Here is a 23,628-nt window from a genome sequence, read left to right as displayed (position 1 = left end):
CAGAAAGGCACCACCTGCCCATCTTTGCAAAAACAACTACTTCTTGCATGTGTAGAGGAAACTATCTCCTTCTCATTTAATCCAACCCCTTACAGACTGTTCACTGCTTGGGACAACTTGGCTGACCTAGTTCTACATGTATACTTGTGTGCGTGTGTGTGCATGCACACACATGTATAGAAAAAAATTGAATTGTGCATTTCTATTCTGCCCTTTTGGTTTTTTCTTTCAGCTTTATTGAGATACAGTTGACATACAGCACTGTAGAAATTTAAGACATACAGCATATTTTTAAAATGTGTGTTGTTTTGTTTTTGTTTTGTTTTGAGAGAGAGAAAGAGAGAGAGACAGAGTGTGAGTGGGTGAGAAGCAGAAAGAGAGGGAGACACAGAATCTGAAGCAGGCTCCAGGCTCTGAGCTATCAGCACAGAGCCTGACATGGAGCTCCAACTCTCAATCATGACCTGAGCCGAAGTCAGACACTTAATCAACTGAGTCACCCGGCCACCCAAGACATGCAGCATATTGACTTGACATACATATGTTGCAAAATGATGACCCCAGTAAGTTAACATCTATCATCTCATATGGATGTAAGAAAAACATTTCCTTTCCAGTTTTTTTGAAAACACATTCTAAACAAGTGATTTCGGGGTGAAATTTTCTGGTAGAGTGGATGTCTCTTACATTTAAACAATGGCTGGAAAATTGTTTCTCCTCTTGTGAAACTTTTACTAAGTTTGATAAAAGTTTTGCACTAACCAAGGAATAGGGGTCAGATGGAGTGGTTGTGGTTGGTCTTGAATAAGAAGCAGTGGTTAAGAAAACACGTGTCCCATAAAGAAAGGAAGTATTCTATAATTTTGGGGTGGCTTTATTACTTTCAAATAATAAGGCTTTCATGGTTGCCCCTCTTTGCATAGAGATAAATTAGTGGATTTGAGACTGTATCTTGTCTAGTCTGCCCAGTAAGTAACAGAAGCAGGATCTGAATCCCAGGGTAGAGCCTTCCTGTATTGTGTGTTCTCTCAATACCTTCATAACCCCTTAATGTGTCTTCAGTCCGTTAGAAGAAGAAAAAAAATATCACCCATGTTCTCATCTATCCAGTGCAAATCACAAACCTTGCTTGGCTCATGTTGTCCACAATTCACCATTAATAAAGGATGGACCATTTTTAGTCTAAACTTTTCCCCAATTATTTGCCCACTGCTCACTTGTCTCTTTCTTCTTTCTTTCTTTCTTTCTTTCTTTCTTTCTTTCTTTCTTTCTTTCTTTCTTTCTTTCTTTCTTTCTTTCTTTCTTTCTTTCTTTCTCTCTCTCTCTCTCTCTCTCTCTCTCTCTCTCTCTCTCTCTCTCTCTCTCTCTCTTGCTTTCATTCTCATTTACTTTTTATCTCTCTTCTCCATCTAAGCCACCATCACCTCATCCTCACATGGCTGAATGGCTTTTAACTGCTCTCCCTACCTCTATCCTTGCCCCTATGATCCATTCTCCTTATGGTTTCTCGGAGAACCTTCCTAAGTCATATGCTTCATCAGATCACTGTTTGGCTTACAACCCTTCAGTGGCTTCTCATTGTATTTGGGGTACATTTCAGAGATCTCATGTGGACTTTCCAGCCCCCATTTCTCTGGCACAGGCTCTGCACATCCTTCCATGCCCCCAGCCACTATACACATTGGTCTTTTATCAGCCCTCAAATAAGGAATGTTCTTTAGTGTTTCAGGGACTCTGTACCTGCTCTTCACCCCCGCTCCCTGTGATGATCTCAGCCCCAGTTCTGCATGAATGTTCCTTCTCATTCTTTCTTTTTTCCTCACCTTAAATGTTACCTTCTCAAATAGACTGATCTAAACTTACCATGAGGATAGGTGCTCCTTACTTAGGTATCCTTGATATCAGGCAATGAATGTGGCCCACATTACTTACTCAGAATTTGTAATCTGTGTCCTTCCATATTTTCTGTCTGCCACCAAGATGCCAGGCCCATGAAAGTAAAGTCCATGTGCTCCATGCTTATATTACACACCTCGCCCAGGTCAGGGCCTCCTACACAGCTGGCCCTCAATAAATATTTGTTGAACTAAACAATGGAGAGGAGGAATGAGATGTGCATTGTTTCTGAGTTTCTGTGGCAGCTTCACCTCCTATTAGGTGAATATGCCTGATGATCCCCAATTCTATATCATCAGCAAAGGTGGATACCTCGCAGGTTTTGGCTCACTGAGACAACAGAGGGTGCTCCTCACACAGCAAGCTGTGCTGTCTTAAAACCAGGCTTTTCCAGTCATGTCCAGGGACAAGGGGAAACAACAGACTCTCTTGTGTTCCATGAGACGACAGCAGGGGCATAATCAGGGAGAGAACAATAAGCCCCCAGCAAATGGAATATAAAACGTGTGACACACCAGGTGGGGGAAGAACCAAGGGAGCAGTTCTGAGAGACGCCTCAATGTGAGACCGGAGCTGTGATGTGGAAATGCTCAGGGACCTTTGCCCCTATGAATCATGTATCGGGGAAATAGTTGAGCATCTACAGACGTCAAATAACCAATAAAATTTCATGAATGGTAATGCTCGCCGGGATCCAGGAGAATAAGGCTGACCTTACAACACGATCCGCTAACAAAATTAGGTCATTTGTCTTTGATAGGAGATGGCCACTTCCTTATTTTTTATTTATTCATTTGTAAGTGGCTGCTTTAATAAGCCTGCATGATCTTGGATGGCATACTCATAAGTTCTAGTAAAGCCTGGAAGAAAATTACAGAGAGTATGGCTGCCTGTAAATTATTTCTCGAAAAAAAAAGAGGTGGGCTTTGAAGAGATGCAATTCTACCATTGTCTATGAGGCAAGGCAATTCCCTTTTTTCTGTGCACTTATAGCAGAAAAGGAGAGGGTCTCAAGTCATATGGCTGCAAAATAGATTCAGTTCTGCCTCCTTTATAAGTGAAGTGTCTCTCCTTCCCAGAGCCTAGAAGTTTCTCTGCACTTCCTTAATCAGCCCCTCTCCCAAATGAGAGGGCCTACACCTGTGCTGCAGCTGGTGAACATGGCATCTTAAACTTCCAGTTCCAGGACCATGATGTCAGTCACCTATCCCTGCATAAGTACGACAACATTTACACAACATACGGTTAACATGTATGTCTCATCCCTCTCTAGGTTAGCTGGGGACTGGTTTCCCAGGCTGGGCTCAGCTGGGTGACTGTGCTTCATGCTATGTGTCCAGCCCATCGTGGCTCTTCACTCTTTAGTGGATGGCTCGAGACTGCTCTATGTGTCTTCATTCAGGAGCCCAGACCTGGGGAAACAGCCATCTGAAAATGCTGGTTGGCTCTCCATCGTTTCCCTGGTAACAGGGAGGCACAGAAGGATGAGCTGTTGCCCTATCACTGTGGCCCAGGTTTTATTGGCCAGAGCAAGTTCTAGAGTTGAAGCAGAAGTCAAGATATAGGGAAGTGTATCCCACTGCCAGTCAGGGGAGCAGCGGAGTTACGTGCCAAAGGCGTGAACACGGGGTTTGAGGACCTGGTACCCATAATGGAGTCCACCACACCTCACCCCCACAAGTCTGACGTGTCTGTTAGACAGCAGTGATTGCTCTTATTAGAGCACTCATCAAACTGTGTGTGCTTATGTGTCTATATTCTTTGTTTTAAAACAATCACGTATTACTGTAGTACGTGGAAGTAATTAGTGTATATTATTAAGCCTAATAATATAATTATACTTGGAAAGGAATGAACAAACCAAGTTACTTCCCCCAGACTTTTCTAATGCCAAACAAACTGTAGTTGATGGTAGCTTCCAAATGGAGTGACTTAGCAAGTGGCTGACATCATGGCGAACTTGGGAGCTCGTGGCTGTTCAAAGAGAGTAACTTTGCAACTCACGCTTTTTGTGACCACATGGAAAAATGGGCACCGTGTGGGCCTGAACTTCTCATTTGCCCAGAGATGTCTGGCATCTGTAATTTCCAAATGTAAAATTTCCAATTTTTAAATGTTTTCCCGCTAATACAAAATTTCTTTAAAAACACACTCTGATGCCAACATAACACAAAACATTTTTGTTGACCACACAGCCAGCAGGCAACAGAGTTCCATCCCGTCCAAGGCTGAAGGCAGTATTATCTGCTCCTTTCAACACTATTGGTCACATCTGTTTAGGTAGCTGATGGATGGCACGGTCGGGGGGGGGGGGGGTAGGTGGAGAGAGAGAGAGAGAGAGAGAGATAGAGAGAGAGATAGCCACTACATAGAAAGAAACTCCCCAATGTGGAGTAGCACGGGACTAGCTAAGGAAAAGAAAGTGGAAGACCACAGTAGAAGGACCTCAGTCGAAAGCATTTGAAGAGAAACTTCTAGACTCAAGGAAAAGAGGTCTGTGTCAGGGACCATGACCCAAATTCACTGATCACAATTTCTTGTGTATAAAAGGGAACAGGAAACCACAGGGCAGCAATGAAATGCCAAAGGCTTTCTCGCCCTGGCTAACTCCACCTTGGTCTGTGCACATGTTTGGGCGTGTTGAGCACCCACCACCATTAGCCAAACTTCTGCCCTCTGGAACCTGCAAATTTAGGGAAAACGAAATAGTTTTCTTCACATGAGACCTTCCCCAAATTCCTCTTTTCTTATTCAGATATAACCTTCTCCAGAGTATGAAACAAAGGAACTAACAAGCTTGCTGAAGGGGGCGGGGGTGTGGGGGTGGGGGGGTGGGGGCAGGGGGGAGGGGAGTGATGAGGGAAAGCCAGCATCAGAGATGTGTGTTGATAGTACTGAGCTTTAAAACTGAAGAATTCTTTTCTGGGGCACCTTAAAGTTAGTTCCTACAGTAGTCTGCTCATTGTCAGGAATTATGTTCATTTTTAAGATGAATAGATTTTGACAAAAGAGGAAAAAATAGTGTTCTTCATGCTTTACATAGAACTGAAATGCCTCTCTGCCATGACTACATGTCTACATCCCACGACTCCTTGAAATCCAGATCAAATGCCGTCTCCTCCAAGAAGCCACCCCATTTACTCCAGAGAAAGTCTGCTCCCCCTCTGCTTTCTGCCCATGCTTTCTTGTTTTTATTTCTGTCCTCCTTCATCTCTTTGCCTTGTATTACAATTATTTGTGTGTGTATCTCTCAGTTGAATAGGAAGCTTATTTGGGTTAGAAACACCCCAGGCTTTACCTTTGAACCTTGCACACACTAGTGGTTTTAATAGGTGAACATGGGTGACAAATGGTATGTTTTTCTCACAACTGAATAGAGAAATCCACCTTCTACCTCCTCATAATACTCACCTTCTCAACTAGGCTAGTAGAAACCTACCATTAAGCATTTAGCTCCTTGGATCATAAAGTGAAATTCTGAGCTCCCTCAGCCTTCCCTCCCATCCAGTCATTCGTTCCATTGTTGTTGTCGTGGTCTTATTAGTGACTCAGTTGGAGCCTGGTGATGTCCTGTAAATTAAGCAGTACTGATTTCTGTCTTGGGCTTACTGTCTGGTGTGAGGCTTTAAAAAAGCAAACAAATTATTATGGACTTAAAAGCGATGACAGTTTCACTGAAAAATAATAATAAAATAGGGTGTCTCACAAAAGAAAATAAAGATGAGAGTAGGTGGGAGAAAGATCTAATTAGGCAAGGTGGTCTTGGAGGGCTTCTCTGAGGAGGTGATGGGTAAGCTAAGATTAAAAGGAGGAGGACAAGACAGGCTGTGAAAATGAGGGTTGGAGGGCTACAAACAAAAGGGACTATTTGTGGCATCTCCTGAAGGAAAAGGCCTGGTTGAGTAGAGAACCTGAGAGGAGGACAGACAGCATGAGAGGGGAAAGAAGGGAGAGAAAGATGGAGAAATAAATGAGACCAGATCAATGCCCACCCAGCTGACATACCTCTCATCACCTTCCTTAACCACCCTCAACAGATCCCAACTCTCTCCATGCCTTCCATGAGCTTGCTTACTCCTGATGTTACTAGTTTGCATCGATTCTCTCTTTCTTCACTCTGACTTGCAGTGTATATGGCTACACACTGATAAGAACCCATCTGTTGGCTAAAATAAGAAAATAGCAACTACACCAAATTCTGGCAAAGATCACTCATGCTTTGCTGGCAGGAATTTAAAATGCTACAGCTATTCTGGAAAATACTTTGTCATTTTCTTGTAAAACGAAACATGCAGCTACCATACAACTCAGCACTTGTGCTCTTCGGCATTTATCCCAGAAAAACAAAAATGTGCCCACTAAAATCTGTACACAAACATTCACAGCAGGTTTATTTGTAATAATCCAAAATTAGAAGCTACCCAGATGTCCTTTGGTGGTTGAGTGGTTGAACAAGCTTTGGTAGATCCACACCATGGAATACGACTCAGCAATAAAAAGGAACAAGCTATTGTCAAACACAACTTCTTGGATGAAACTCCAAGGAATTATGTTGAGTGAAAAAAAGTCCTAAAAGGTTGCATAATATAAGATTCCATTTATATAACGTCCTTGAAATGGTAAAATTATGACAATGGAGAGCAGATGAGAGGTTGCTAGAAGTCAGGAATGAAGACTGTAGAGTAGGGATAAGGTGTAGTCACAAAAGGGTAACACAAGGGATCCTTGAGTGGACGGACTGTGTCAAGGTCACTGTCCTGGCAACGATACTGTCATAAAGTTTTGCAAGATGTTACCATGGGGTCAATTAGGGTAGGAGTATGTGAAAGCTCTCTGTAATCTTTCTTAAAACTACATATGCATCTACAATTATCTCAGAATAAAGTTTAATTTTAACAATCTACTTGTATAACAAATTAGTTTTTAGAAATCTTTTAAAATGTGGTAGCATAATATTAAGTTTTCAAATTTAGATGTCTGCTTCTCTTCTAGATCGTGAGAGCTTTTATTCTGGAGATCTTAATTATCTTTGCATTCATTCTCTCAACAATCCTCATGTTTTTGTGGCAAGAACAAAGCTCTCATGTCAGGAAGACTTGGGCAAAATCCAAGATCCAATATCAGGCAAAGAGTTGTGGCAAACCCAGAGCATGGTTTGGTAAAGAACAGAACTTTTGGGATCCCCGCACTCCACCCCACCTCAATCCTGTCCTCTGACTTTCTGTGCAGACGCATTCTGGACCAGACACAGATGGATGTACTGTGTACGAAGGCTCTAGGAGGAAAGCCTTGACACCCCTTTGGCTTTCTGGGTTTTTTTAGGGGGTGGGGGCAGGGCGAGTGCATAGTTTTCCTAGGACTGCTGTAAGTAATTATCATGAACGTGGTGGCTTAGAACAACAGAATTTTATTCTCAGTGCTAGGGGCCAAAGTGTAAAATCAGTGTCACTGGGCCCAAATCAAGGTGTCTTGTCAGGACTGAACTCTGTCTGGAAGCTCTAGGGGAGAATGTGTTCCTTGCCTTGTCTAGCTTGTAGTGGCTGCCTGCTGTCTTTGACTGGTGGCTGCATGACTCCCATATCTGTCTCTGTGGTCACACTCCCTTGTTTTCTTCTATGTATATCTGTTTCTCTCTTATAAGGACACTTGAGATTGGATATAGGACCATCTGGATAATCCCCATCTCAGGATCCTTAACTTAGTCACATCTGCAAAGAATCTTTTTCTTTCTAAGACGCCACTTCTGGTTCTAGAGATTAGGACCTGAAATCTTTGGGCAGCTGTTTTTCAGCCTACTGCAGTAAGTGTGAGAACAGCCTTGCAAGTAGAGAATAAATCTTTGTGTCTGGCGTCTAGCTGTCCAGGCAAGGTGCATGCTGGGCACAGTGCCTATGGATGGCATCATGTGTAGTCACTCCCACTGGAGCAAGGCAAACCACTGGTCCCAGCTGGCGTATTTCCAGGGGACCCAGAGAAAGCCTATGGGGCCATCCTTCATCCTCTGCCCCTCTCCCCTTCTCCATTGCTTAATGATTGTGTGAACTTGAGCAAATTGCTTAACTTGTCTGAACCTCTGTTTACCCTTTTGCAAAAGGGGGATAATATTAGGAATTTGTGAGCATTAGTGATCATGTATATAAAGTTCCTGTCATAGCAACTGGCAAATAGTAAGTGCTAAACAAATGTTGGCTATAATTATTATATTGTTGATGTTGCTATGGTAGTGATGATGGTCATGACGTAACTATGGATGTTGTAGGCATACCTTAAGCTCCCATCAAATTGAATTTTAGTTCAGAGAGGGGATAGTTACTGGTGCCATTGCTGCTGCCTTTTCCCTAACCATCGGACTTCCTGGCTTAAAAGGCAAATTGTCCTGCTAGAGGATGGTGAGGTCAGTCCCCAGCTTACTCAAGAATCTGATGGTGGTGGACACTCTCAGAATTTGGGTCAAAAATGGTTGAGGGGTGTTAGCAAATGGGTGCTTCCTAGTACTGTATGAAGTAGTGTGATGAAATCAATTTGCGTGACCAGTAGCAAATGTGCTCAGTCTGTAGAGGCTACTTTGGGAACCTGTGGCAATTTATCGCCCTGGTTGGATTTGTTTTCCAGGAGGCATGTCATTGAGTTGATAATGTCTCATATGCAGAGAGGAGCTGCACCCTGACCTCACTTGAAGAAACTACCATGGGGTAGTTTCCGCCCCAGCAGATGACTGGCATTACAGTGTGGTGACAGATGATCAGTACCGTAAATGGTTAATATATCCAGGGCCAGGATCCATATGATTTATGCAAATAATTAGCTCTTCCTGGGTAGTGGCCTGCATGTCTAGGTAACTTTTATTTTTTTAGACAGTCATCTCTGTAATGAGCTATTAGTCTGCAGGCTAGAAAGAAAGGAAGGGAGAAAGAAGGAAAGACCTCAGGCAGTTAAGTCTTTGTTCCTTCCAGAAATCCTCATTTATTTGGAGCCAAATGTGATAATATTTCCTTTTACAAAACTCCATTGCTCTGTACTGTAAAAGCAACTCAGAGTATGAGTGTCTGACTTTTATTTGTCTCAGTAATGGTTTCTGGGGTTTAGACAGAGCATTTCATCTCATCCGTCTTATTAATCTTCTGTGGGTTCCATAACACAAGGAGAGACATATACCATTAGCGCCATTCGCTAGTTAGGGAACGTAAGGAGAGATGATCAATATGCCTGTATTAGGCAGGAATCTTTGGGTACAAATGACAGAACCTCTATAGAGGGAAGGGGTTAATTAGTAAAAGGCTTATATAAATGAGGAATGTCTTACATAAATATGGGCAGATCTGGGATCCTAATTGCTGGAGTTCCAGTGGCATAGCTAGACCTCTAAGACCACAAGGAATAGGAGATTTAGCAAAAGTAGGATTTCTTCTTACCTTTTCCGGACTCAGATTTCCTGTTTTATCTGGACACTAGCATTTCTTGAACCTCATATTTTACCTCCTTGCCACCAGGGAGAACTGCCTTTCTTTCCTTGTCCTGGTTCATCCATGACAGAGGACGACCATGATCACTGAGATTGGAATCTGATACCAATGCCTGGGCTGACTTTTGCTGGCTAAGAATGGGTTTACTCCATAGTGGAAAGGGAAGGAACAGCTCCTGGAAGGAGAGAGGGATGATCCCAAAGGAAGGAAAGGATGCTGTGTAGGCAAATACCAGATTTCACTGCAATACTGTAAGTTCCATGAGGGTAGTAACTATGCCTGTCTTGTTTAAGGTGTGATCCCCTGTCTCCAACACAGAGCCTGGCACAGCAAATATGTACAGGAGGGAAGGAGAGACAGGAAAGGAAGCCAAAATTCTAGTCTGTGGGTCTGAGATTGCCAAGTCAGAGTAAGCAAGATTTTCAGCAGGCAGTTACACAAAACAAGAGTGAGAATAAGAGATCTTAAAATTTGGAGAGACATCTCAATAATGGAAACCTAGATTGCATTTCATACGTTGCTTGGAGTCCTCTGATTGACTAACTCTAGGGAATTCTTTTACCTTTAGAGGATACTGAGTAAACAATGAATTCCCTTCATCCCTTCTTCTTTCCTTCTTTCCTTCCTTCCTTCCTTCCTTCCTTCCTTCCTTCCTTCCTTCCTTCCTTCCTTCCTTCCTTTTGTTACTTCCCCAAATAAGCTTTGGGAACCAGCTTCTGTGCCAGTTGCCATAAATATTCCAGTGATCAAGATAACTCCCTCCTCCTCAGATCTTTTCAGCAGCTCTTTTGTTGAATATGGTGAGATAGGAGTTTTATTTCCAATTAATACTATTTTGGAACCTTCTCTGAATTCTAAGTAAGTATGTCCCCTTGGAGCCCCTGTTTGAGGTTACAGTGTTACCAGCGTTATATCCAGGATATAAAGGTCATGATTTCCACCACCACTCCCAATAACAAAGGGGTAAGTCACAAAAATTTTCCATTAAGGATATTCTCCAAAGAGTGTTTCAGGTCAGGTCAGGGGATAGAAATATTTATATATTCCTGACTTTTCAAGAGGTTTGGTGTGGTCAAAAATTTGACTTAGGAAGCAAAGTAATTATTTCAACAACATCCTACCATGAAGCAGTTACAAGCAGATACATTTGTCATAGAACACCACTCACAACAGGAAGGAGATGTGTTTACCTGTATTTTAAAGCATTTTGATTCTCAGTCTATTACTTGGCCAATGCCTAAATCTGTCAATTTGGATAACATCAATTCAGCTGTAAGGTGGCCCTCAGAAAAGGAAGAAAGAAAAAAAAAAGGAAGGAAAGAAGGAGTAGGGAGGGAATTATCCCTGGAGTTATCCAGGGTATCCCCTGGAGTTAGTTATTGAATAAATCATTGAAAATCCTGGTCAGTTGCATTATTTTGTTGACTCATTGACTTATTTATTTTGTTTGTGAAGTGGTTCCTGCAGAAACCCTGACACAAGCTTCTGAAGAGTGATTTTTTTTGTGTGTGGTCAAGAATTCCATGATTTTAACAAGACTTTTTCCAGCTCCTGCTGATTTGGGACTCTGACCCTCTATATGTTGACATCTAGAGCAATGTTCCACCATATTCATGGCCTTCCTCATCTTTGAAATATAGCAGCAAGAATCTCAAAGAAGAAGTCAACACCTTTACTGAAGAACTCACTTAAAAGATTTGTTGGTAGCATCTACATAATCACATTATTTTTATTGAATCAGAGAACCCACTCCCAGGAAGCATGAGAGAAACACCATGTGTACTGACAGAAAGAGTTAAGCCATTTTTCTATTTACATGGTTTATTTCACAAGTGTCTGACTCATTGGGCATAACCAGCACAGTTAAATTACAAAATTACTATTTGGTCCCTTTTTTATTGACTACAATTCAAGGCTGCTTCAAGCCTCCCAAATTTAATCCCCCTAGCTCTTTGCCAAGAACATTACCTTTTATTTTCAGTGTTAAACTGTGTAAGATACCCCTAAGGCTACATGGAAAGTTACTCTCTGTGATAGCAGCTAACGGAGTGTATCAATTGTTCATGATTTCCCATTCTCCTGTAAATTGGGAGAGGCAGGGAGAGCAGTGGAATGAGAATTTTGTTCCGTCAGCACTTTGTTGCCTCAGCTTTAGCCCAAGCAGTGCCTGTTTTGGTAATTAATTATAGTGTGTTTGTAGCTCTTCATTCTGAGTTACCATTTAGCAACCTGTCAAGTCCCCAGCTAATGAGCCTATCCCATAGAATTCGATGCATTTATTTTATTTTATTTTTAAGCATCAAGACGATACTGGTTTCTCTTAGGTCAGATGGAGTTAAGAGGGAGATTCTAAACCAGTTTATGGGAAGGGAAAGGCTTTTCTCCTCTTTGCACACATGTTCATGCCAAGAATGAGCCTGATTAGAGCCTTTCATTGACATTTTTGTGTAACAAACCAGAAATAGGAATATCCCAATTATTGTTGTAATTATGACTTAATATTTGAAGGATGAAATACCTCACTCATAAGCGACCTTGTCAAAGTGGTGGTAAATATCACATCTAGATTGGGATTTTCATCTCAGCTACTGTTAAAATGAGAGTGGATCCAGGATGTCTTCTCTTTTTGCTGTTGCCTTTTCTTTTTCTTTCTTTTGTTAATGGTAGACTTGTAGGAGCTCCATAATTTCTACAGAAGAAGGGTTTAGGCACAGCCATATGGTTTTCTGGCTTTTTCCATCAGAAGTAGGTTTAAACCATATTGACATATTGCAGTTTAACTGCCCAAATCACAATGATGTGTACCCATTTGTGTATGGGGTCAGGAATGAGGTTGGAGAAGGAAATGGATCACCAATGCTTGTGGTTCATTCTAAACAACAAAATGCTAGAAATTCAAATTCCTCTGTTTAATAATGTGACATTTCTTCTTCACCAAGATATCATCTTTTGAGTATGATTTATTCTCATATCACCCGTTGACCAACATGTTATCTGTTATTGATATCTGCTGTCTTTTTATAATAAAGATGCAAAGATTCTGTGCACAGATCTCTACTGCCCTCCACAAACAGACAAGGAACCTTGTATTTTATGATCCTTTAGCCAGGGTTTACATTGACTCAAAAGATCATATTTTCTTTTACTTATTGGCCATCAGTTCTCCAAAAAACTTAGTTCTAAGAATGGGTGCTTACTCTTATTCAGGTGTACAGACCAAGGCCAGTGGACTGACAAGTTTCCCAAACGTATGTGTTTCTTGTGCTGCTTGTAGAACTCTGAATTGAGATGAGCCGCCCTTCATCGGGTATGTTTCAGACATCTTGCAGTGCCAGGAAACGTCTCTCTGTGTTGATACCTATGACCCTCCATAGAATTGTCATTAGCTAGTCACCAAATGTTGTAACCATTTAATTCAATTTTTAAGTGACTACAATATCAGCAAAATGAGAAAACGTCTTCCAGCCTTGACCTCTGATAATAGCACACATGTTAATATGAAGTTATTTTAATCCCCCAAAAGGCATGATACAAGTATTTTTTTCCCCCAGCCATTCTTGTTTCTTTATAGATTCACACTTTTGAGTATTCAGAGCTTGCTTTTCCTTTCAGGGAGAGGATTGCGATGGAGAGAAGTGTTATTGATGAGGGCTGATTAAGCAAATTAATGAATTGAGACAGCTGAATAGTAAGTGAGAAGAATTTGAGGAGTGGAATTGGTTTTTGCTCATTGACTGTAAAGTGTATGAGTTAAAACCACAAGGGTACCTGATGGAACAAGCTGGATTGCTGAGTTAAGTGAAGAAAGAATATTTGGAATTGCATTTTTTTTTCTTTTCTAAAGAATAGTCCTGTGCTGGCTATTCACAGCTTTTCTTGCAGATATTTCCCTTATTTTCCAAGTCATCTGCAATAGCTCAAGTGAATCCATTTAACCAATATGTGCTGAATATACATCATATTCCAGACACAATGTTAGGCACTTAATGCTACCAGTAGAAAGATACTACTTAATATATCTGATGACCGAATGTTCTCCGTTCTAATAGACCCCATTGTCCTCTGCTGGGGGTGCTAACTATTTATCCCTAGAAAGCATCTCTGGAAGGCATTTAGTTTACTCTCTTCAACTTGACAAATATTAAAAATTAGACAGCACCACGTGTTGGCAAGGATGTGGGGTCAGTGTGCACTATAACATGCTGCCAGGGGGTTGTATACTGATGCAACTACTTTAGAGACCAACTTGGCAACATTACAGAAAGTTGAAGGTGCCCACACATTCATCCCTAGGGGACACATATACGAATATCAATTTTACCATTGTGGAAGCAAAGGGAAGAGAACAATCTACCAAACAAACACTAATTGCCCATCAATACGGAAATAGAAAATAACCATAGCAAAATTTATGTCTGGACTGCCATGCTATACTTGACACTCTTATGCTAGACCTCGGTGTATCAGTATGGATAAATCTTAAAACCAGAATATTGAACAACCACAAAAAGTAATCTGCAGAAGAAGACATAGAGTATGATGTTATTTTGTACATTTATTGCATATGGAAAATATTATATATTCTCATGGGCTCTCTGCATATATGGTAAAACAAGAGAAACTGGCATCTGGATGGGAGATCCTGAGTTCCGCAGTGCAGCCCCCTCTTTTGGGGAGTGGGAAAAGAGTTGCAATCAGGGAGAGCAACTGAGAGAGATTCAGTTATATTTGTTATATTTATGTTGCAAGCTGCAAAGTGGACATATGGCATTTGTTGTAGCATCTTCTGTATTTTTTATGGCTGATATATTATGTAAGAAAAAAAGTACATCCAAGGTGCTGTGTGTATGTGTGTGTGTGTGTGCACTGTTTTTTGAGCATCAGACTGCTTTCTTTTCAGATGATTAGATGACTTTAATCATTTTCAGATTATTTTCAGGCTTTTATGCAACCCAGATCATTTTCAGGGTTTTATGCAAAAACAAGGGCCATTTTAAGTGCAGTGTGTTGGCAAGATTGGGGCAGATGGGCAAAGTGATGAAGTACTCTTGGTCTATAAGACAAAAGCTGGACAAGTGGAGCTGTTCCCTAATGTCTTTGATCAATGTAAACTACTAATTGAAAGGCATGGGTCTCTTTTCCAAAAGAAATGATTTTCTTCCCCACTCAATTACTGGGATAATTGCTTCAACTCTCAATATTCCTTTAACTGAGCAGATTCAGTGTTAGCAACTAAGGCTCTCATTTCATATTAAACCACCAAGGCGTTCCAGCTAACAACCCCTCTCTTGGGTCTTTCTGTTGCAATGTTACTGACTTCACATGGACCTTCCTATGTTTTCCATTGTGTATGATGAGGTCAGATGTGTTTCAGAAGCTTTGGTGTCTCCTAGACTTAGCAGCTACTTGAAAACACCGTTGATAATAAACACGTGACAAAAGCATTTTCAAGTCCATGCATTCTCCCTCTCTCCTAGCCAGTGTCCCTGTTTTTTGTCTAGCCTGCACTTTCTCCCTGCCCCCAAATGCCATTAACATTAACACGTGTTCTCCTTGGCACCAGCAGGAGGTCTGCAGAGGGATCAGGTTTGAAATGTGCATTGGGGAGCCTTGGATCAGACAAGAGCTGTGATGTGGAGTATGAAGTGTGTCAGGCAAACCGAATAAGCTCCAGTCGATACTGACGGGAAAAAGCAGGGTAAAACTAATTTTGATGAGAACATGTCATTACACTGCAGAAGAGGTTCGAAAAGGATAAACTCCACACAAAAAACGTAGCTTTTAATTTCACTTTCAAGGTTATCAAGGGCTTGCTGTGTGTGTTGTGTTTAGGGATATAAAGTTACATGAGCATTGGTCCTTACTCTGCAGACCTGTTGGGCATAAGAATCCCCTGGAAATCTTAAGAAGACAGAGATTCTTGGGCCACCTCCAGGGATTGTAATTCAGCAAGTCTTGGGGGAGGCCCTGAGTTTTCCTTTTTAGCAAACTCTCAGGAAATGCTGATTTTGCTGGTCTGTGGAAAGACAATTGGAAGGCCCTCACGTAGATTTTGATGAAATAGAAGAAGAAATTCAAATTAAAACCAACCAACCAAACAAAAAAACAAGAAACAACAACAACAACAACAACAAAAAACCCTCTTTTGTTCAATGCGCTGAGGAGACATAATGGTAGAGTTTTTAGCAATATTGCAGAAACATAGGAAAGGGAACAAACAACTCTGTCTTGCAGAGGCAACCTGCAGAAAGGAGGTGGTTTTTGACCTGCATCCTAGATAATGAAGAGATTCCTAGGCAGAAAAGAGTTAGTATTCCAGTTGAAATGGCATCAACAAAGTGAATGATGCATTTGAGAATTAGGGAGTACCTTAGTATGAATGGGGCTGGAGGTGGAAGGGGAATGATCACAGATGGCCTGAAAAAATAGGCTACAGCTGGCTTTTGAAAGGGTTTGTTGAGTCCTTCTAAGATGTTCAACATAGTGTTATGTTGTGGGGAGCAGTGGAGCTTTCAAAAGCTTATTTGTAGAAGGGTGGATGGAGGAAGACCAATTAGCAGGGGCTCAAACCCCAAAAGAGAAAGGAGGGTTTGCCTGGATTTGTTCTTGGAGTACACCAGGACATGACACAAAACATTCCAACCTAAAGGCAAATCCAGGGGTGCCTGGGTGGCTCAGCTGGTTGAGTTTCCAACTCTTGATTTCAGCTCAGGTCATGATCCCAGGGTTGTGGGATTGAGCCCCTTGTCGGGCTCTGTGCTGAGTGTGGAGCCTGCTTAAGATTCTCACTGTCTCCCTCTGCCCCTCTACCCTCCTTGTGCTCTCTCTCTAAAAAAAAAAGATAATAATAACTTGAATGAATGAATGAATGCAAAACCATCAAGGTTGGAGACAAAGCATCCTCTGGGCATAGATTGGAGAAAATAGTCAAGAACAGTGGGCAAGAAGATGCATTTGTAAAGATGCTTATAAGTAACCAAGAAACTGAAGACTCACTGTTTAGAATATATGACTACATGTTCAAAGTTCATTCCTGACATTTAGAAAAGGCCCGTAGAAGAAGAACCTAAGTAAGCTTAGCCTTGTACCACCTCTTAGTTCGTTATGTTGCGTCCACAATTAGAACGTATGACAGGGCTTGTGGTCAAGTACCAACTACTATTATTCCCTTGGTTGTGTGAATAAATAGAAATGTCATTAGAGATGTAGTCTGTTTCTTGGTGCCCTTTTTATCTTCTTTGTAAGATGAAGTCGAAGTACGACAAAGAGAGAAGGGTATCAAAATACCAAGACTTTGGTTGTAAAAACTGACCCTAGGCACAAAATGGAAGTTAGGACCTCTTGCTTACCAAGTCAGCGGTAGCCATAAGGGGGAATGGAGCCATGTAGTACAGTCAGGAGGGTATGTGAAAGCAAATAAGTCTTGGAACCAAAATGAGACCCCAAGTCCTTCACCAGTGTTTTGAATATTTATTAAAAAGCTACCTGTCTATTCTTGTTTTCTTCACACCTGTGCTTCATTCCCCTCTCTCACAGAATCCTCCCACATTCTTCTTTCTAGCCCTCCTCCTTTTGTTCAGGTTTATTCCTTGCAGAGCCTGTAATCGATCTCCTCGGCAAAGACTGAACCTGCCTTGGAGTACGGGGTGGGTAGAATACAAAACTGACACACGACAAAGCCAGGATTCTCTTTAACAGACAGGACGGGTCATTGCAGGGAAACTATTTCAGTAATCTTGTCCCAGCACATAAATAATTCATTATTTTCTGTTCTCAAATCACTAGATTCCTAGACTTTACTCCAAAAATAAAACTCTTCTACTTTGAGAGTTCAAAAACAAGAAAGTAGACATGAAACTTTATTCTTTAGTCATCCAACCCAGTGATTTCAAGATAAGAACACATTTCAATAATAATAATAGTAATAACAATAATAATAATAGCAGCAAATAGGGTACCACTTAGGGAGACTATTTGTTTTATTTTAAGAAGTTTAGACATTTTACAAAATCAGCAGCATTTTAGGAAAGTAATAACATTCTCAGACCCAAAAGTGTAGGAAGGATATTATCTCAAAATAAAAGCAAAAAAGCTTAATTAAAAATTTAGCTTTAGTTTCAAAATCCCCTACTGTCTTCTTTTTATCCTGGACTAAAATACACATCATTACAACTTGTGTGGGTCAAAGGAGTGCATTTGGAATCAGTGATCTAAGTCGTGTATTTTGTTTTGTTCATGATGGAAAATTCTGAACTGACTTTTAAAGCCTTTAGATAATGCATGAAATCCTTAAGAAAGGTTGCCACCTAGAAAACTTTGTTATGTGCAACCTCTTTTTAAATTTATTTTTACTGTAAGGTGTGTTTGAAAATACAAACAGAGGCACTCACTACTCCAAATCATTGTTGGGAGTCCAGTCCCTAGTTCTGATGCTATGTAAACAATTCTCATCAAAACAAGAGGCACATTTTGGGTTTTTCCTTTTGGTAATAAATTCAGCATCTCAGAATCTAAGGTTAACCATCATCCTCAATTCCAGTGTCACTGTTGGGGTGAGTCTTACAAATACCTATACTAATGACTTAAATAATATGTATGTATCCATTGTAGATAATAGGAAAATAGAGAAAACACAAGACAAGTCATTTGTAATGGTATCACTTTTTTTTTTTGTATACACACACACACCCTAACACAGATTTACTTTAACATTTACTCAGTACATGGTTAGTGACTATATTTTAGGAACTGTCAGGTGTTAGAGATATAGCTGACATCGTTCTTTAGATAATATTTTGTGGTCCAGAATTTTTTTTTATTTAATAAGATATTATGGGCATGAAATTTATTATTCTTCCTCACGGTATGAAGACAACCTAGTATTCCATAATCTTTTTCATTAATAAGATCATTCTAGCTTCTCAAATTTTGCCTCTTATTTACTATTTTGGTATTTTTCACAAGTGGGTTTGCTTTGTGTCATTGGTAAATGGAACAGGTGACAATTGTGCACTGAAAAATTTCAGGTACAACTAAATTCTCTCTTTTTTGTGTGAAGTCCCCATTTCTTTCTGACAGGCTCCTTGCCTTCAGGTAACTTAGTGTTAACACATTGCATGAAAAAGCTAACCCATTTTGTTCTCTTCGAGCAATGTCTAAATCAAGTGAAGAATACACTGAAAGAGGCAGTCAGGAAGAAAAGAGGGAGTGATATTGGCTAGCACAATATTTCTGGGTAAATACAGGAATAAAAGGATGGAAATAGAAGCTAGAAGGCAATACTTTTGCATAAAATAATCCATTTCTCTTTTTCCTTCTTCAGTCTCTTTTTCTACATAATATGCATTTTCTTTATATTAAAAAATGGCTTTGCTCACCGTGTCTCTGATGGTTCTTTATGACTTCAGTCTCTTCTCATTATTTTTTAATGCTTCATGAAATGTAAACCACCTTCTACCACTTTCTGTTTTGTGTGTGGGGTGGCTGATGGACTTCAGGTTTCAAGGTGTGATGAACCAATAAAAAATATATCAATAGTTGCATAATAATGAAAAGCTACTGATGGGTCTAAAAAGGAGAAAAGATTCCAAATCCTGTCCATCATCTCCATGTATGCTTATCCTTTCATCTCCATCTTTGGGTTAAACAAAATAGATAGTGCAAAACATGTCTTTTACAAAGGACTTTGTTAAAAAGCTTGAGATTTCCAAGATTATGACTTTTGTATGCATACAGCTTGGCATACAAAGGATCCAAATAAAGAAACAGGTCCTTAAGGATCATTAACTTCTTGAAAATATCTAAAGGTCACACTGTTTTAAACTTAGGGGGAAAGAAAACCCTCTAGTTAGAGTCTGTATTATCTGGTTTAAAAAAAAATCACTGACTTGCTTTTAGTATGAGCTTGTATTTGATGATTGCATTCTAACCAGCAGGAACAATTCCAAAGGGAGTTTCCCATAAAGCAATCAGGTTTTAGCTTGGAGATGTACTAAATGCAGATGTTTGTGAATTCCCATTTTAGTCTTGTAAAGAAAGGCATGAAGCTACTTTAGGGGAAGCTGAGTGAACTTTTGACTTTCTCTTGATCGTGCATGGGGGTGGGAATGCTCCTTCTGGAACATCATTGGTTCCCGAATGTGGTTTTGTACAAGGAATCACTCTCTTGAGGCAGTTACTCTTTTTAGTGATCCCCGACCCCCCAGTAACCCAGAACTTTCTGTCAGCTGGAGAGTTTCCCATTTCTGAGAAACTAATGAAGTTTAAGAGAAGAAAGGCAAAAAGAAGGAGGAGGAAGAGGAAGGCAATGAAGGGAAATATATACAATACATACATACTTACCAGTTACTACGTATCACTTACCCAGAATGCCCTCAGCTTTAGATTTTCTCAAGACCCACCCTATTCGATACCTTTATCCTGGTGTAATTATTAGCATGCCCACTCTTACTCACAAGTGTCCCAGTTTGATTGATAAATTATATAGTCACTTTATAATAGCCTTCTTAGAGTAATAAAATATAAAGACTAAAAATCCTTGATCTTGGATCAGTCAGATTTGCAGTTGGATTCTGATATCCCTACTTGCTGCTTCGGAGAAGCTTAGCGAGTTATTTAACACTGCTGTATGTCATTTAACTTATCTAAAAAGTGGGAATATAGTGATGTTTTCCCCATACTGGTGTGGAGAAAATTAAGTATGATAATATGTGTGAAATACTTATCGAAGTATCTGTGAAATAGTAAGTACTGTTTTCACATTAGCAAATATTAATTCTGATTTTCCCATTGAAGTCTTGCAATGCTACATGTTGCAGCCTCCAGGACCTTTAATTCATAGAAATAAAGATAGGTCCTGACCAGCCTCCAGAAGTGGACACAGGGAATGATTTACCATGATAAGAGGATGGGCTTAGGGAGTAGTTTGTAGAAATAAGTAGAAAATAAAACAGGACAGATAGGTATCCTATAAACTTAAAGGGAATATAGGTCCTGGGGCATTTCTGTAAGCCTGGATACTGATTGGTGTTCAAATCAGTAAGTAACCAAGGCAAAATAGGAAAGTAAGATTCAGGCCAACTCTTCATCTTCACTGATTTCTGATTCTTTTTTTCCTTTTTAAACATTTCTTTTAAATTGAATAATGTTTGATTTTGGGACATTGAAGCTAAGTTGGCAAGTGGAACAGAAGTACATGTTTACCTTGATTTGTGTGTCTGCCACTAAGGCCATTGATTGAACATTTTCAGAGCCCTTCTATTATAGACTGAATGTTTGTGTTCCCCTAAATTCATATGTTGAAACTCTGCATATGATAATTTTTGGAAGTGGGTTTTTGGGAAATAATTAGGTTTAGATTGGATCTTGAAGATGGGAGACCCTTATGGGATAAGTGCCCTTTTAAGAAGAGGAAGAGAGACTATTCATATTCTCTCTCTCTCTCTCTCTCTCTCTTTCTCTCTCTCTCTCTCTCCCTCCCTCCCTCCCTCCCTCCCTCCCTCTCTCTCTCTCTCTGTAATAGGAAGACACAGTTAGCAGGGGGCTGTCTACAAGCCAGAAAGAAGCTCTTTCCAGGAACAAAAGCTGTTGGAATACATTGGACCGTGTAAGAAAAGGAGATTAATGTGGAATTTTGTGCACAGGAAACCTGGGGAATTAGAGAACAGGAGAGGAGAAAAACTATAATCAGAACCTTTTATCTTAATTCTGATGTTTCAGGATTAGGGTTTTTATCCTTCTCAAAACAAATTCTGACATAACAATCATCAAATTTTCAAAGCCATATGAATCTTTAGAGTTCCATTTTGAATGAATAGAAACGTATAAGAGGCTACACAGAATTACTAACTACCTAATGCAGGTGGGTTCTGAAGTCACAGGAGCTGATTCCTCCACAGGAATTCAGGAGGAAAATTCAGAATGTGGGTGCTTCCCTTACGCACTAAACACAAACCAGCACACACATTCAACCCAGGAGTTGCTTATGTCCTCTCAATATCTGGGAGCCTGCTTACTAAATATTAAGATCTACAAAGTAAGGGACATACTTAACATGTTGAGGCTGTAAGATTTAGTCATATCATCCTCTGAGTTAATCCTACAGGTTTGAAAATTATCACGTTGGGGCGCCTGGGTGGCTCAGTCGGTTAAGCGGCCGACTTCAGCTCAGGTCACGATCTCGCGGTCCGTGAGTTCAAGCCCCGCGTCAGGCTCTGGGCTGATGGCTCAGAGCCTGGAGCCTGCTTCCGATTCTGTGTCTCCCTCTCTCTCTGCCCCTCCCCCGTTCATGCTCTGTCTCTCTCTGTCTCAAAAATAAATAAAACGTTAAAAAAAAAATTAAAAAAAAAAAAGAAAATTATCACGTTGATAATATACCAGTCTCCTTTCTTTTTGGTTGACGTTGATGATGATGATGACGACGAACACAGTGATGATTTTTTTTATAGGACTCTTAGACCACCCAGTGTTCTGCTTTCACAGGGTGCTAAGGAAGAAGTTCAATGTTTGTCTGGAAGACATTGTTCTGTCCAGAATTTCACAGACAAAGCAAAGAGAGTTAGCAGTATGCGGTAGGACAGTCAAGGAGAGAGAGTATGGATTTCCCCTGGGTTTTGCTTGAGAAGATCAGTGCCTTCTCCCTCATGGGCACTACTGAGATCTAGCACTGTTTGAAACAGAAATCTGAGATCCCAAGATGGTTCCCTTGGACTTTCAGATGTTTCTTTTGCATTTTAATTGTTCCATATGCTCATACCTCACCTCTGATACGTATAAATATCTACGGTTGTAGTTGATGCACGTCCATCTAGCTTTGCAATGAGGATTTAAGAGCTTCATGATAGTATTTGCCGTGAATAATTGCTACCCAAGCATATTGGATCACCTTGTATAACTTTTGCAGGCTGGTTTTAATTTCAGGTTTGACTGTTATATTGTAGCTTTGCAAAGCAATAACCAAAAAAAATCATAATTTAGATTAGGAGAAACAAAACAAATGATGATGGGAATATTACCATAACCGTAATTTTACAGCACAGAGTAATTATTTGGTTCAGTAATGTTCAGTAATTATTTCAACACCAAAATCCCTCTCTACCCCAGCCCCTCAACAAACTAAACCACTGTTACACTACCAGCAACTAATTTATAAGGCAATTTCAGAATCTCATGACTTCTTGTCTTCTCTGAGATTTACAGTCACTAATAAAAGGCCCTAACTTCGAGAGGCATGAATTAAAACTCATTTATAAAGAGAGTAGAAAATTCAGGATTATTTTTTCTACTTCTCCTTCTATTCAGAGGGGTTCATATTCTTGTAGACTTGGACCTAAGTGGGTGAAGCCCTGTACCAAATGCCTACCAGACACTCATTAAACGTGGCAAAAGTAAATGAATGAATTCACACATGTGTTTAGGCAGAGCCTTACAAGTAGACCAGTTGACTTCATCATTTTTCTTCTTACACTCTTTTGACTGAGTGTTTGAGGAAGCATTTTGTGTTTCTTTGTTTTTTACTGAACCAACCGAAGTTGTATTCTCTGTGTTTGTAACTTGCTCTTGACTCTTTCCTCACATCCAATGATTGAGTCCAACAGATGCCCCTGCTAAATATTTCTTAAATCTTTTCACTTCTCTCCATTCTCCTTCTGCTGGAATTCTATGATCTCCTCTTCACTGGTCTTCCCTTCCTTCAGCTTTGCTGTCACCAGTCTCTTTCCATATAGCAGCCACAATGCTGATTTCTAATGTAGGAAGCTGATCAGTCGCTCTTGCTGAAATTCTTACCATTTCTTTCCCTGATTATAGGATCAAGTCTAAAATTCTATCATTGGCCCTCAAGCTACTGTCTCTGCTTTGTCTCCCCTGTCCTGTATCCCTGCCTCATGTCACTTTCTCACATATCCAGTCTTTTAGTCTGTGTATATATCTGTGTTTCTGTCTGCAGCATGTGTGTCTCTAAACCGTTTTATAAAGTTAATGTTATTGTTCCTTAAGATTATAGGTATCATTTCTTCTGGGAATCTTCTCAGTTAAATACCCCTCCTTGTCCTTTCCCAACCCCATGGGATTGCCCCAATATTGTGTTAACGTGATTTTTGAATCCCCCCTACCAGGAGGCAACTGTATGAAAACAGAACCATGTCTATCCTGGTCACCAGTTTGTGCTCAGCATTAGCAGAATAGGCACTTAATGATTATTGGGTGAATGAATGAATCACTTTTATCCGGATGAATAGCTCTAGATGATTTTGTTTCTCACTTTTACCTA

At 40.3% G+C, this 23,628-nt stretch overlaps 1 protein-coding gene across 28 annotated transcripts in view; it reads left to right on the top strand.

Moving 5' to 3' along the window:
- Positions 1–23,628, top strand: part of RBFOX1 (RNA binding fox-1 homolog 1) — a 2,070,746-nt gene that overhangs the window by 1,301,980 nt on the left and 745,138 nt on the right. For 26 of the 28 annotated variants that reach the window (XM_058711264.1, XM_058711259.1, XM_058711245.1 and 23 more), the window contains one exon: positions 20,881–20,964. The exons of the other annotated variants lie outside the window; for them this stretch is intronic. In XM_058711264.1, coding sequence (XP_058567247.1) covers positions 20,881–20,964 — 84 coding nt within the window. The remainder of the gene's footprint in view (positions 1–20,880; positions 20,965–23,628) is intronic. 28 annotated transcript variants of the gene reach the window in all.

This window comes from Neofelis nebulosa, chromosome 18 (genome assembly GCF_028018385.1).
Source record: "Neofelis nebulosa isolate mNeoNeb1 chromosome 18, mNeoNeb1.pri, whole genome shotgun sequence".
Taxonomy (NCBI): Eukaryota; Metazoa; Chordata; class Mammalia; order Carnivora; family Felidae; genus Neofelis; species Neofelis nebulosa.
Note: the sequence above shows the minus strand (reverse complement) of the source record. Positions and strands in the feature narration are given on the sequence as shown.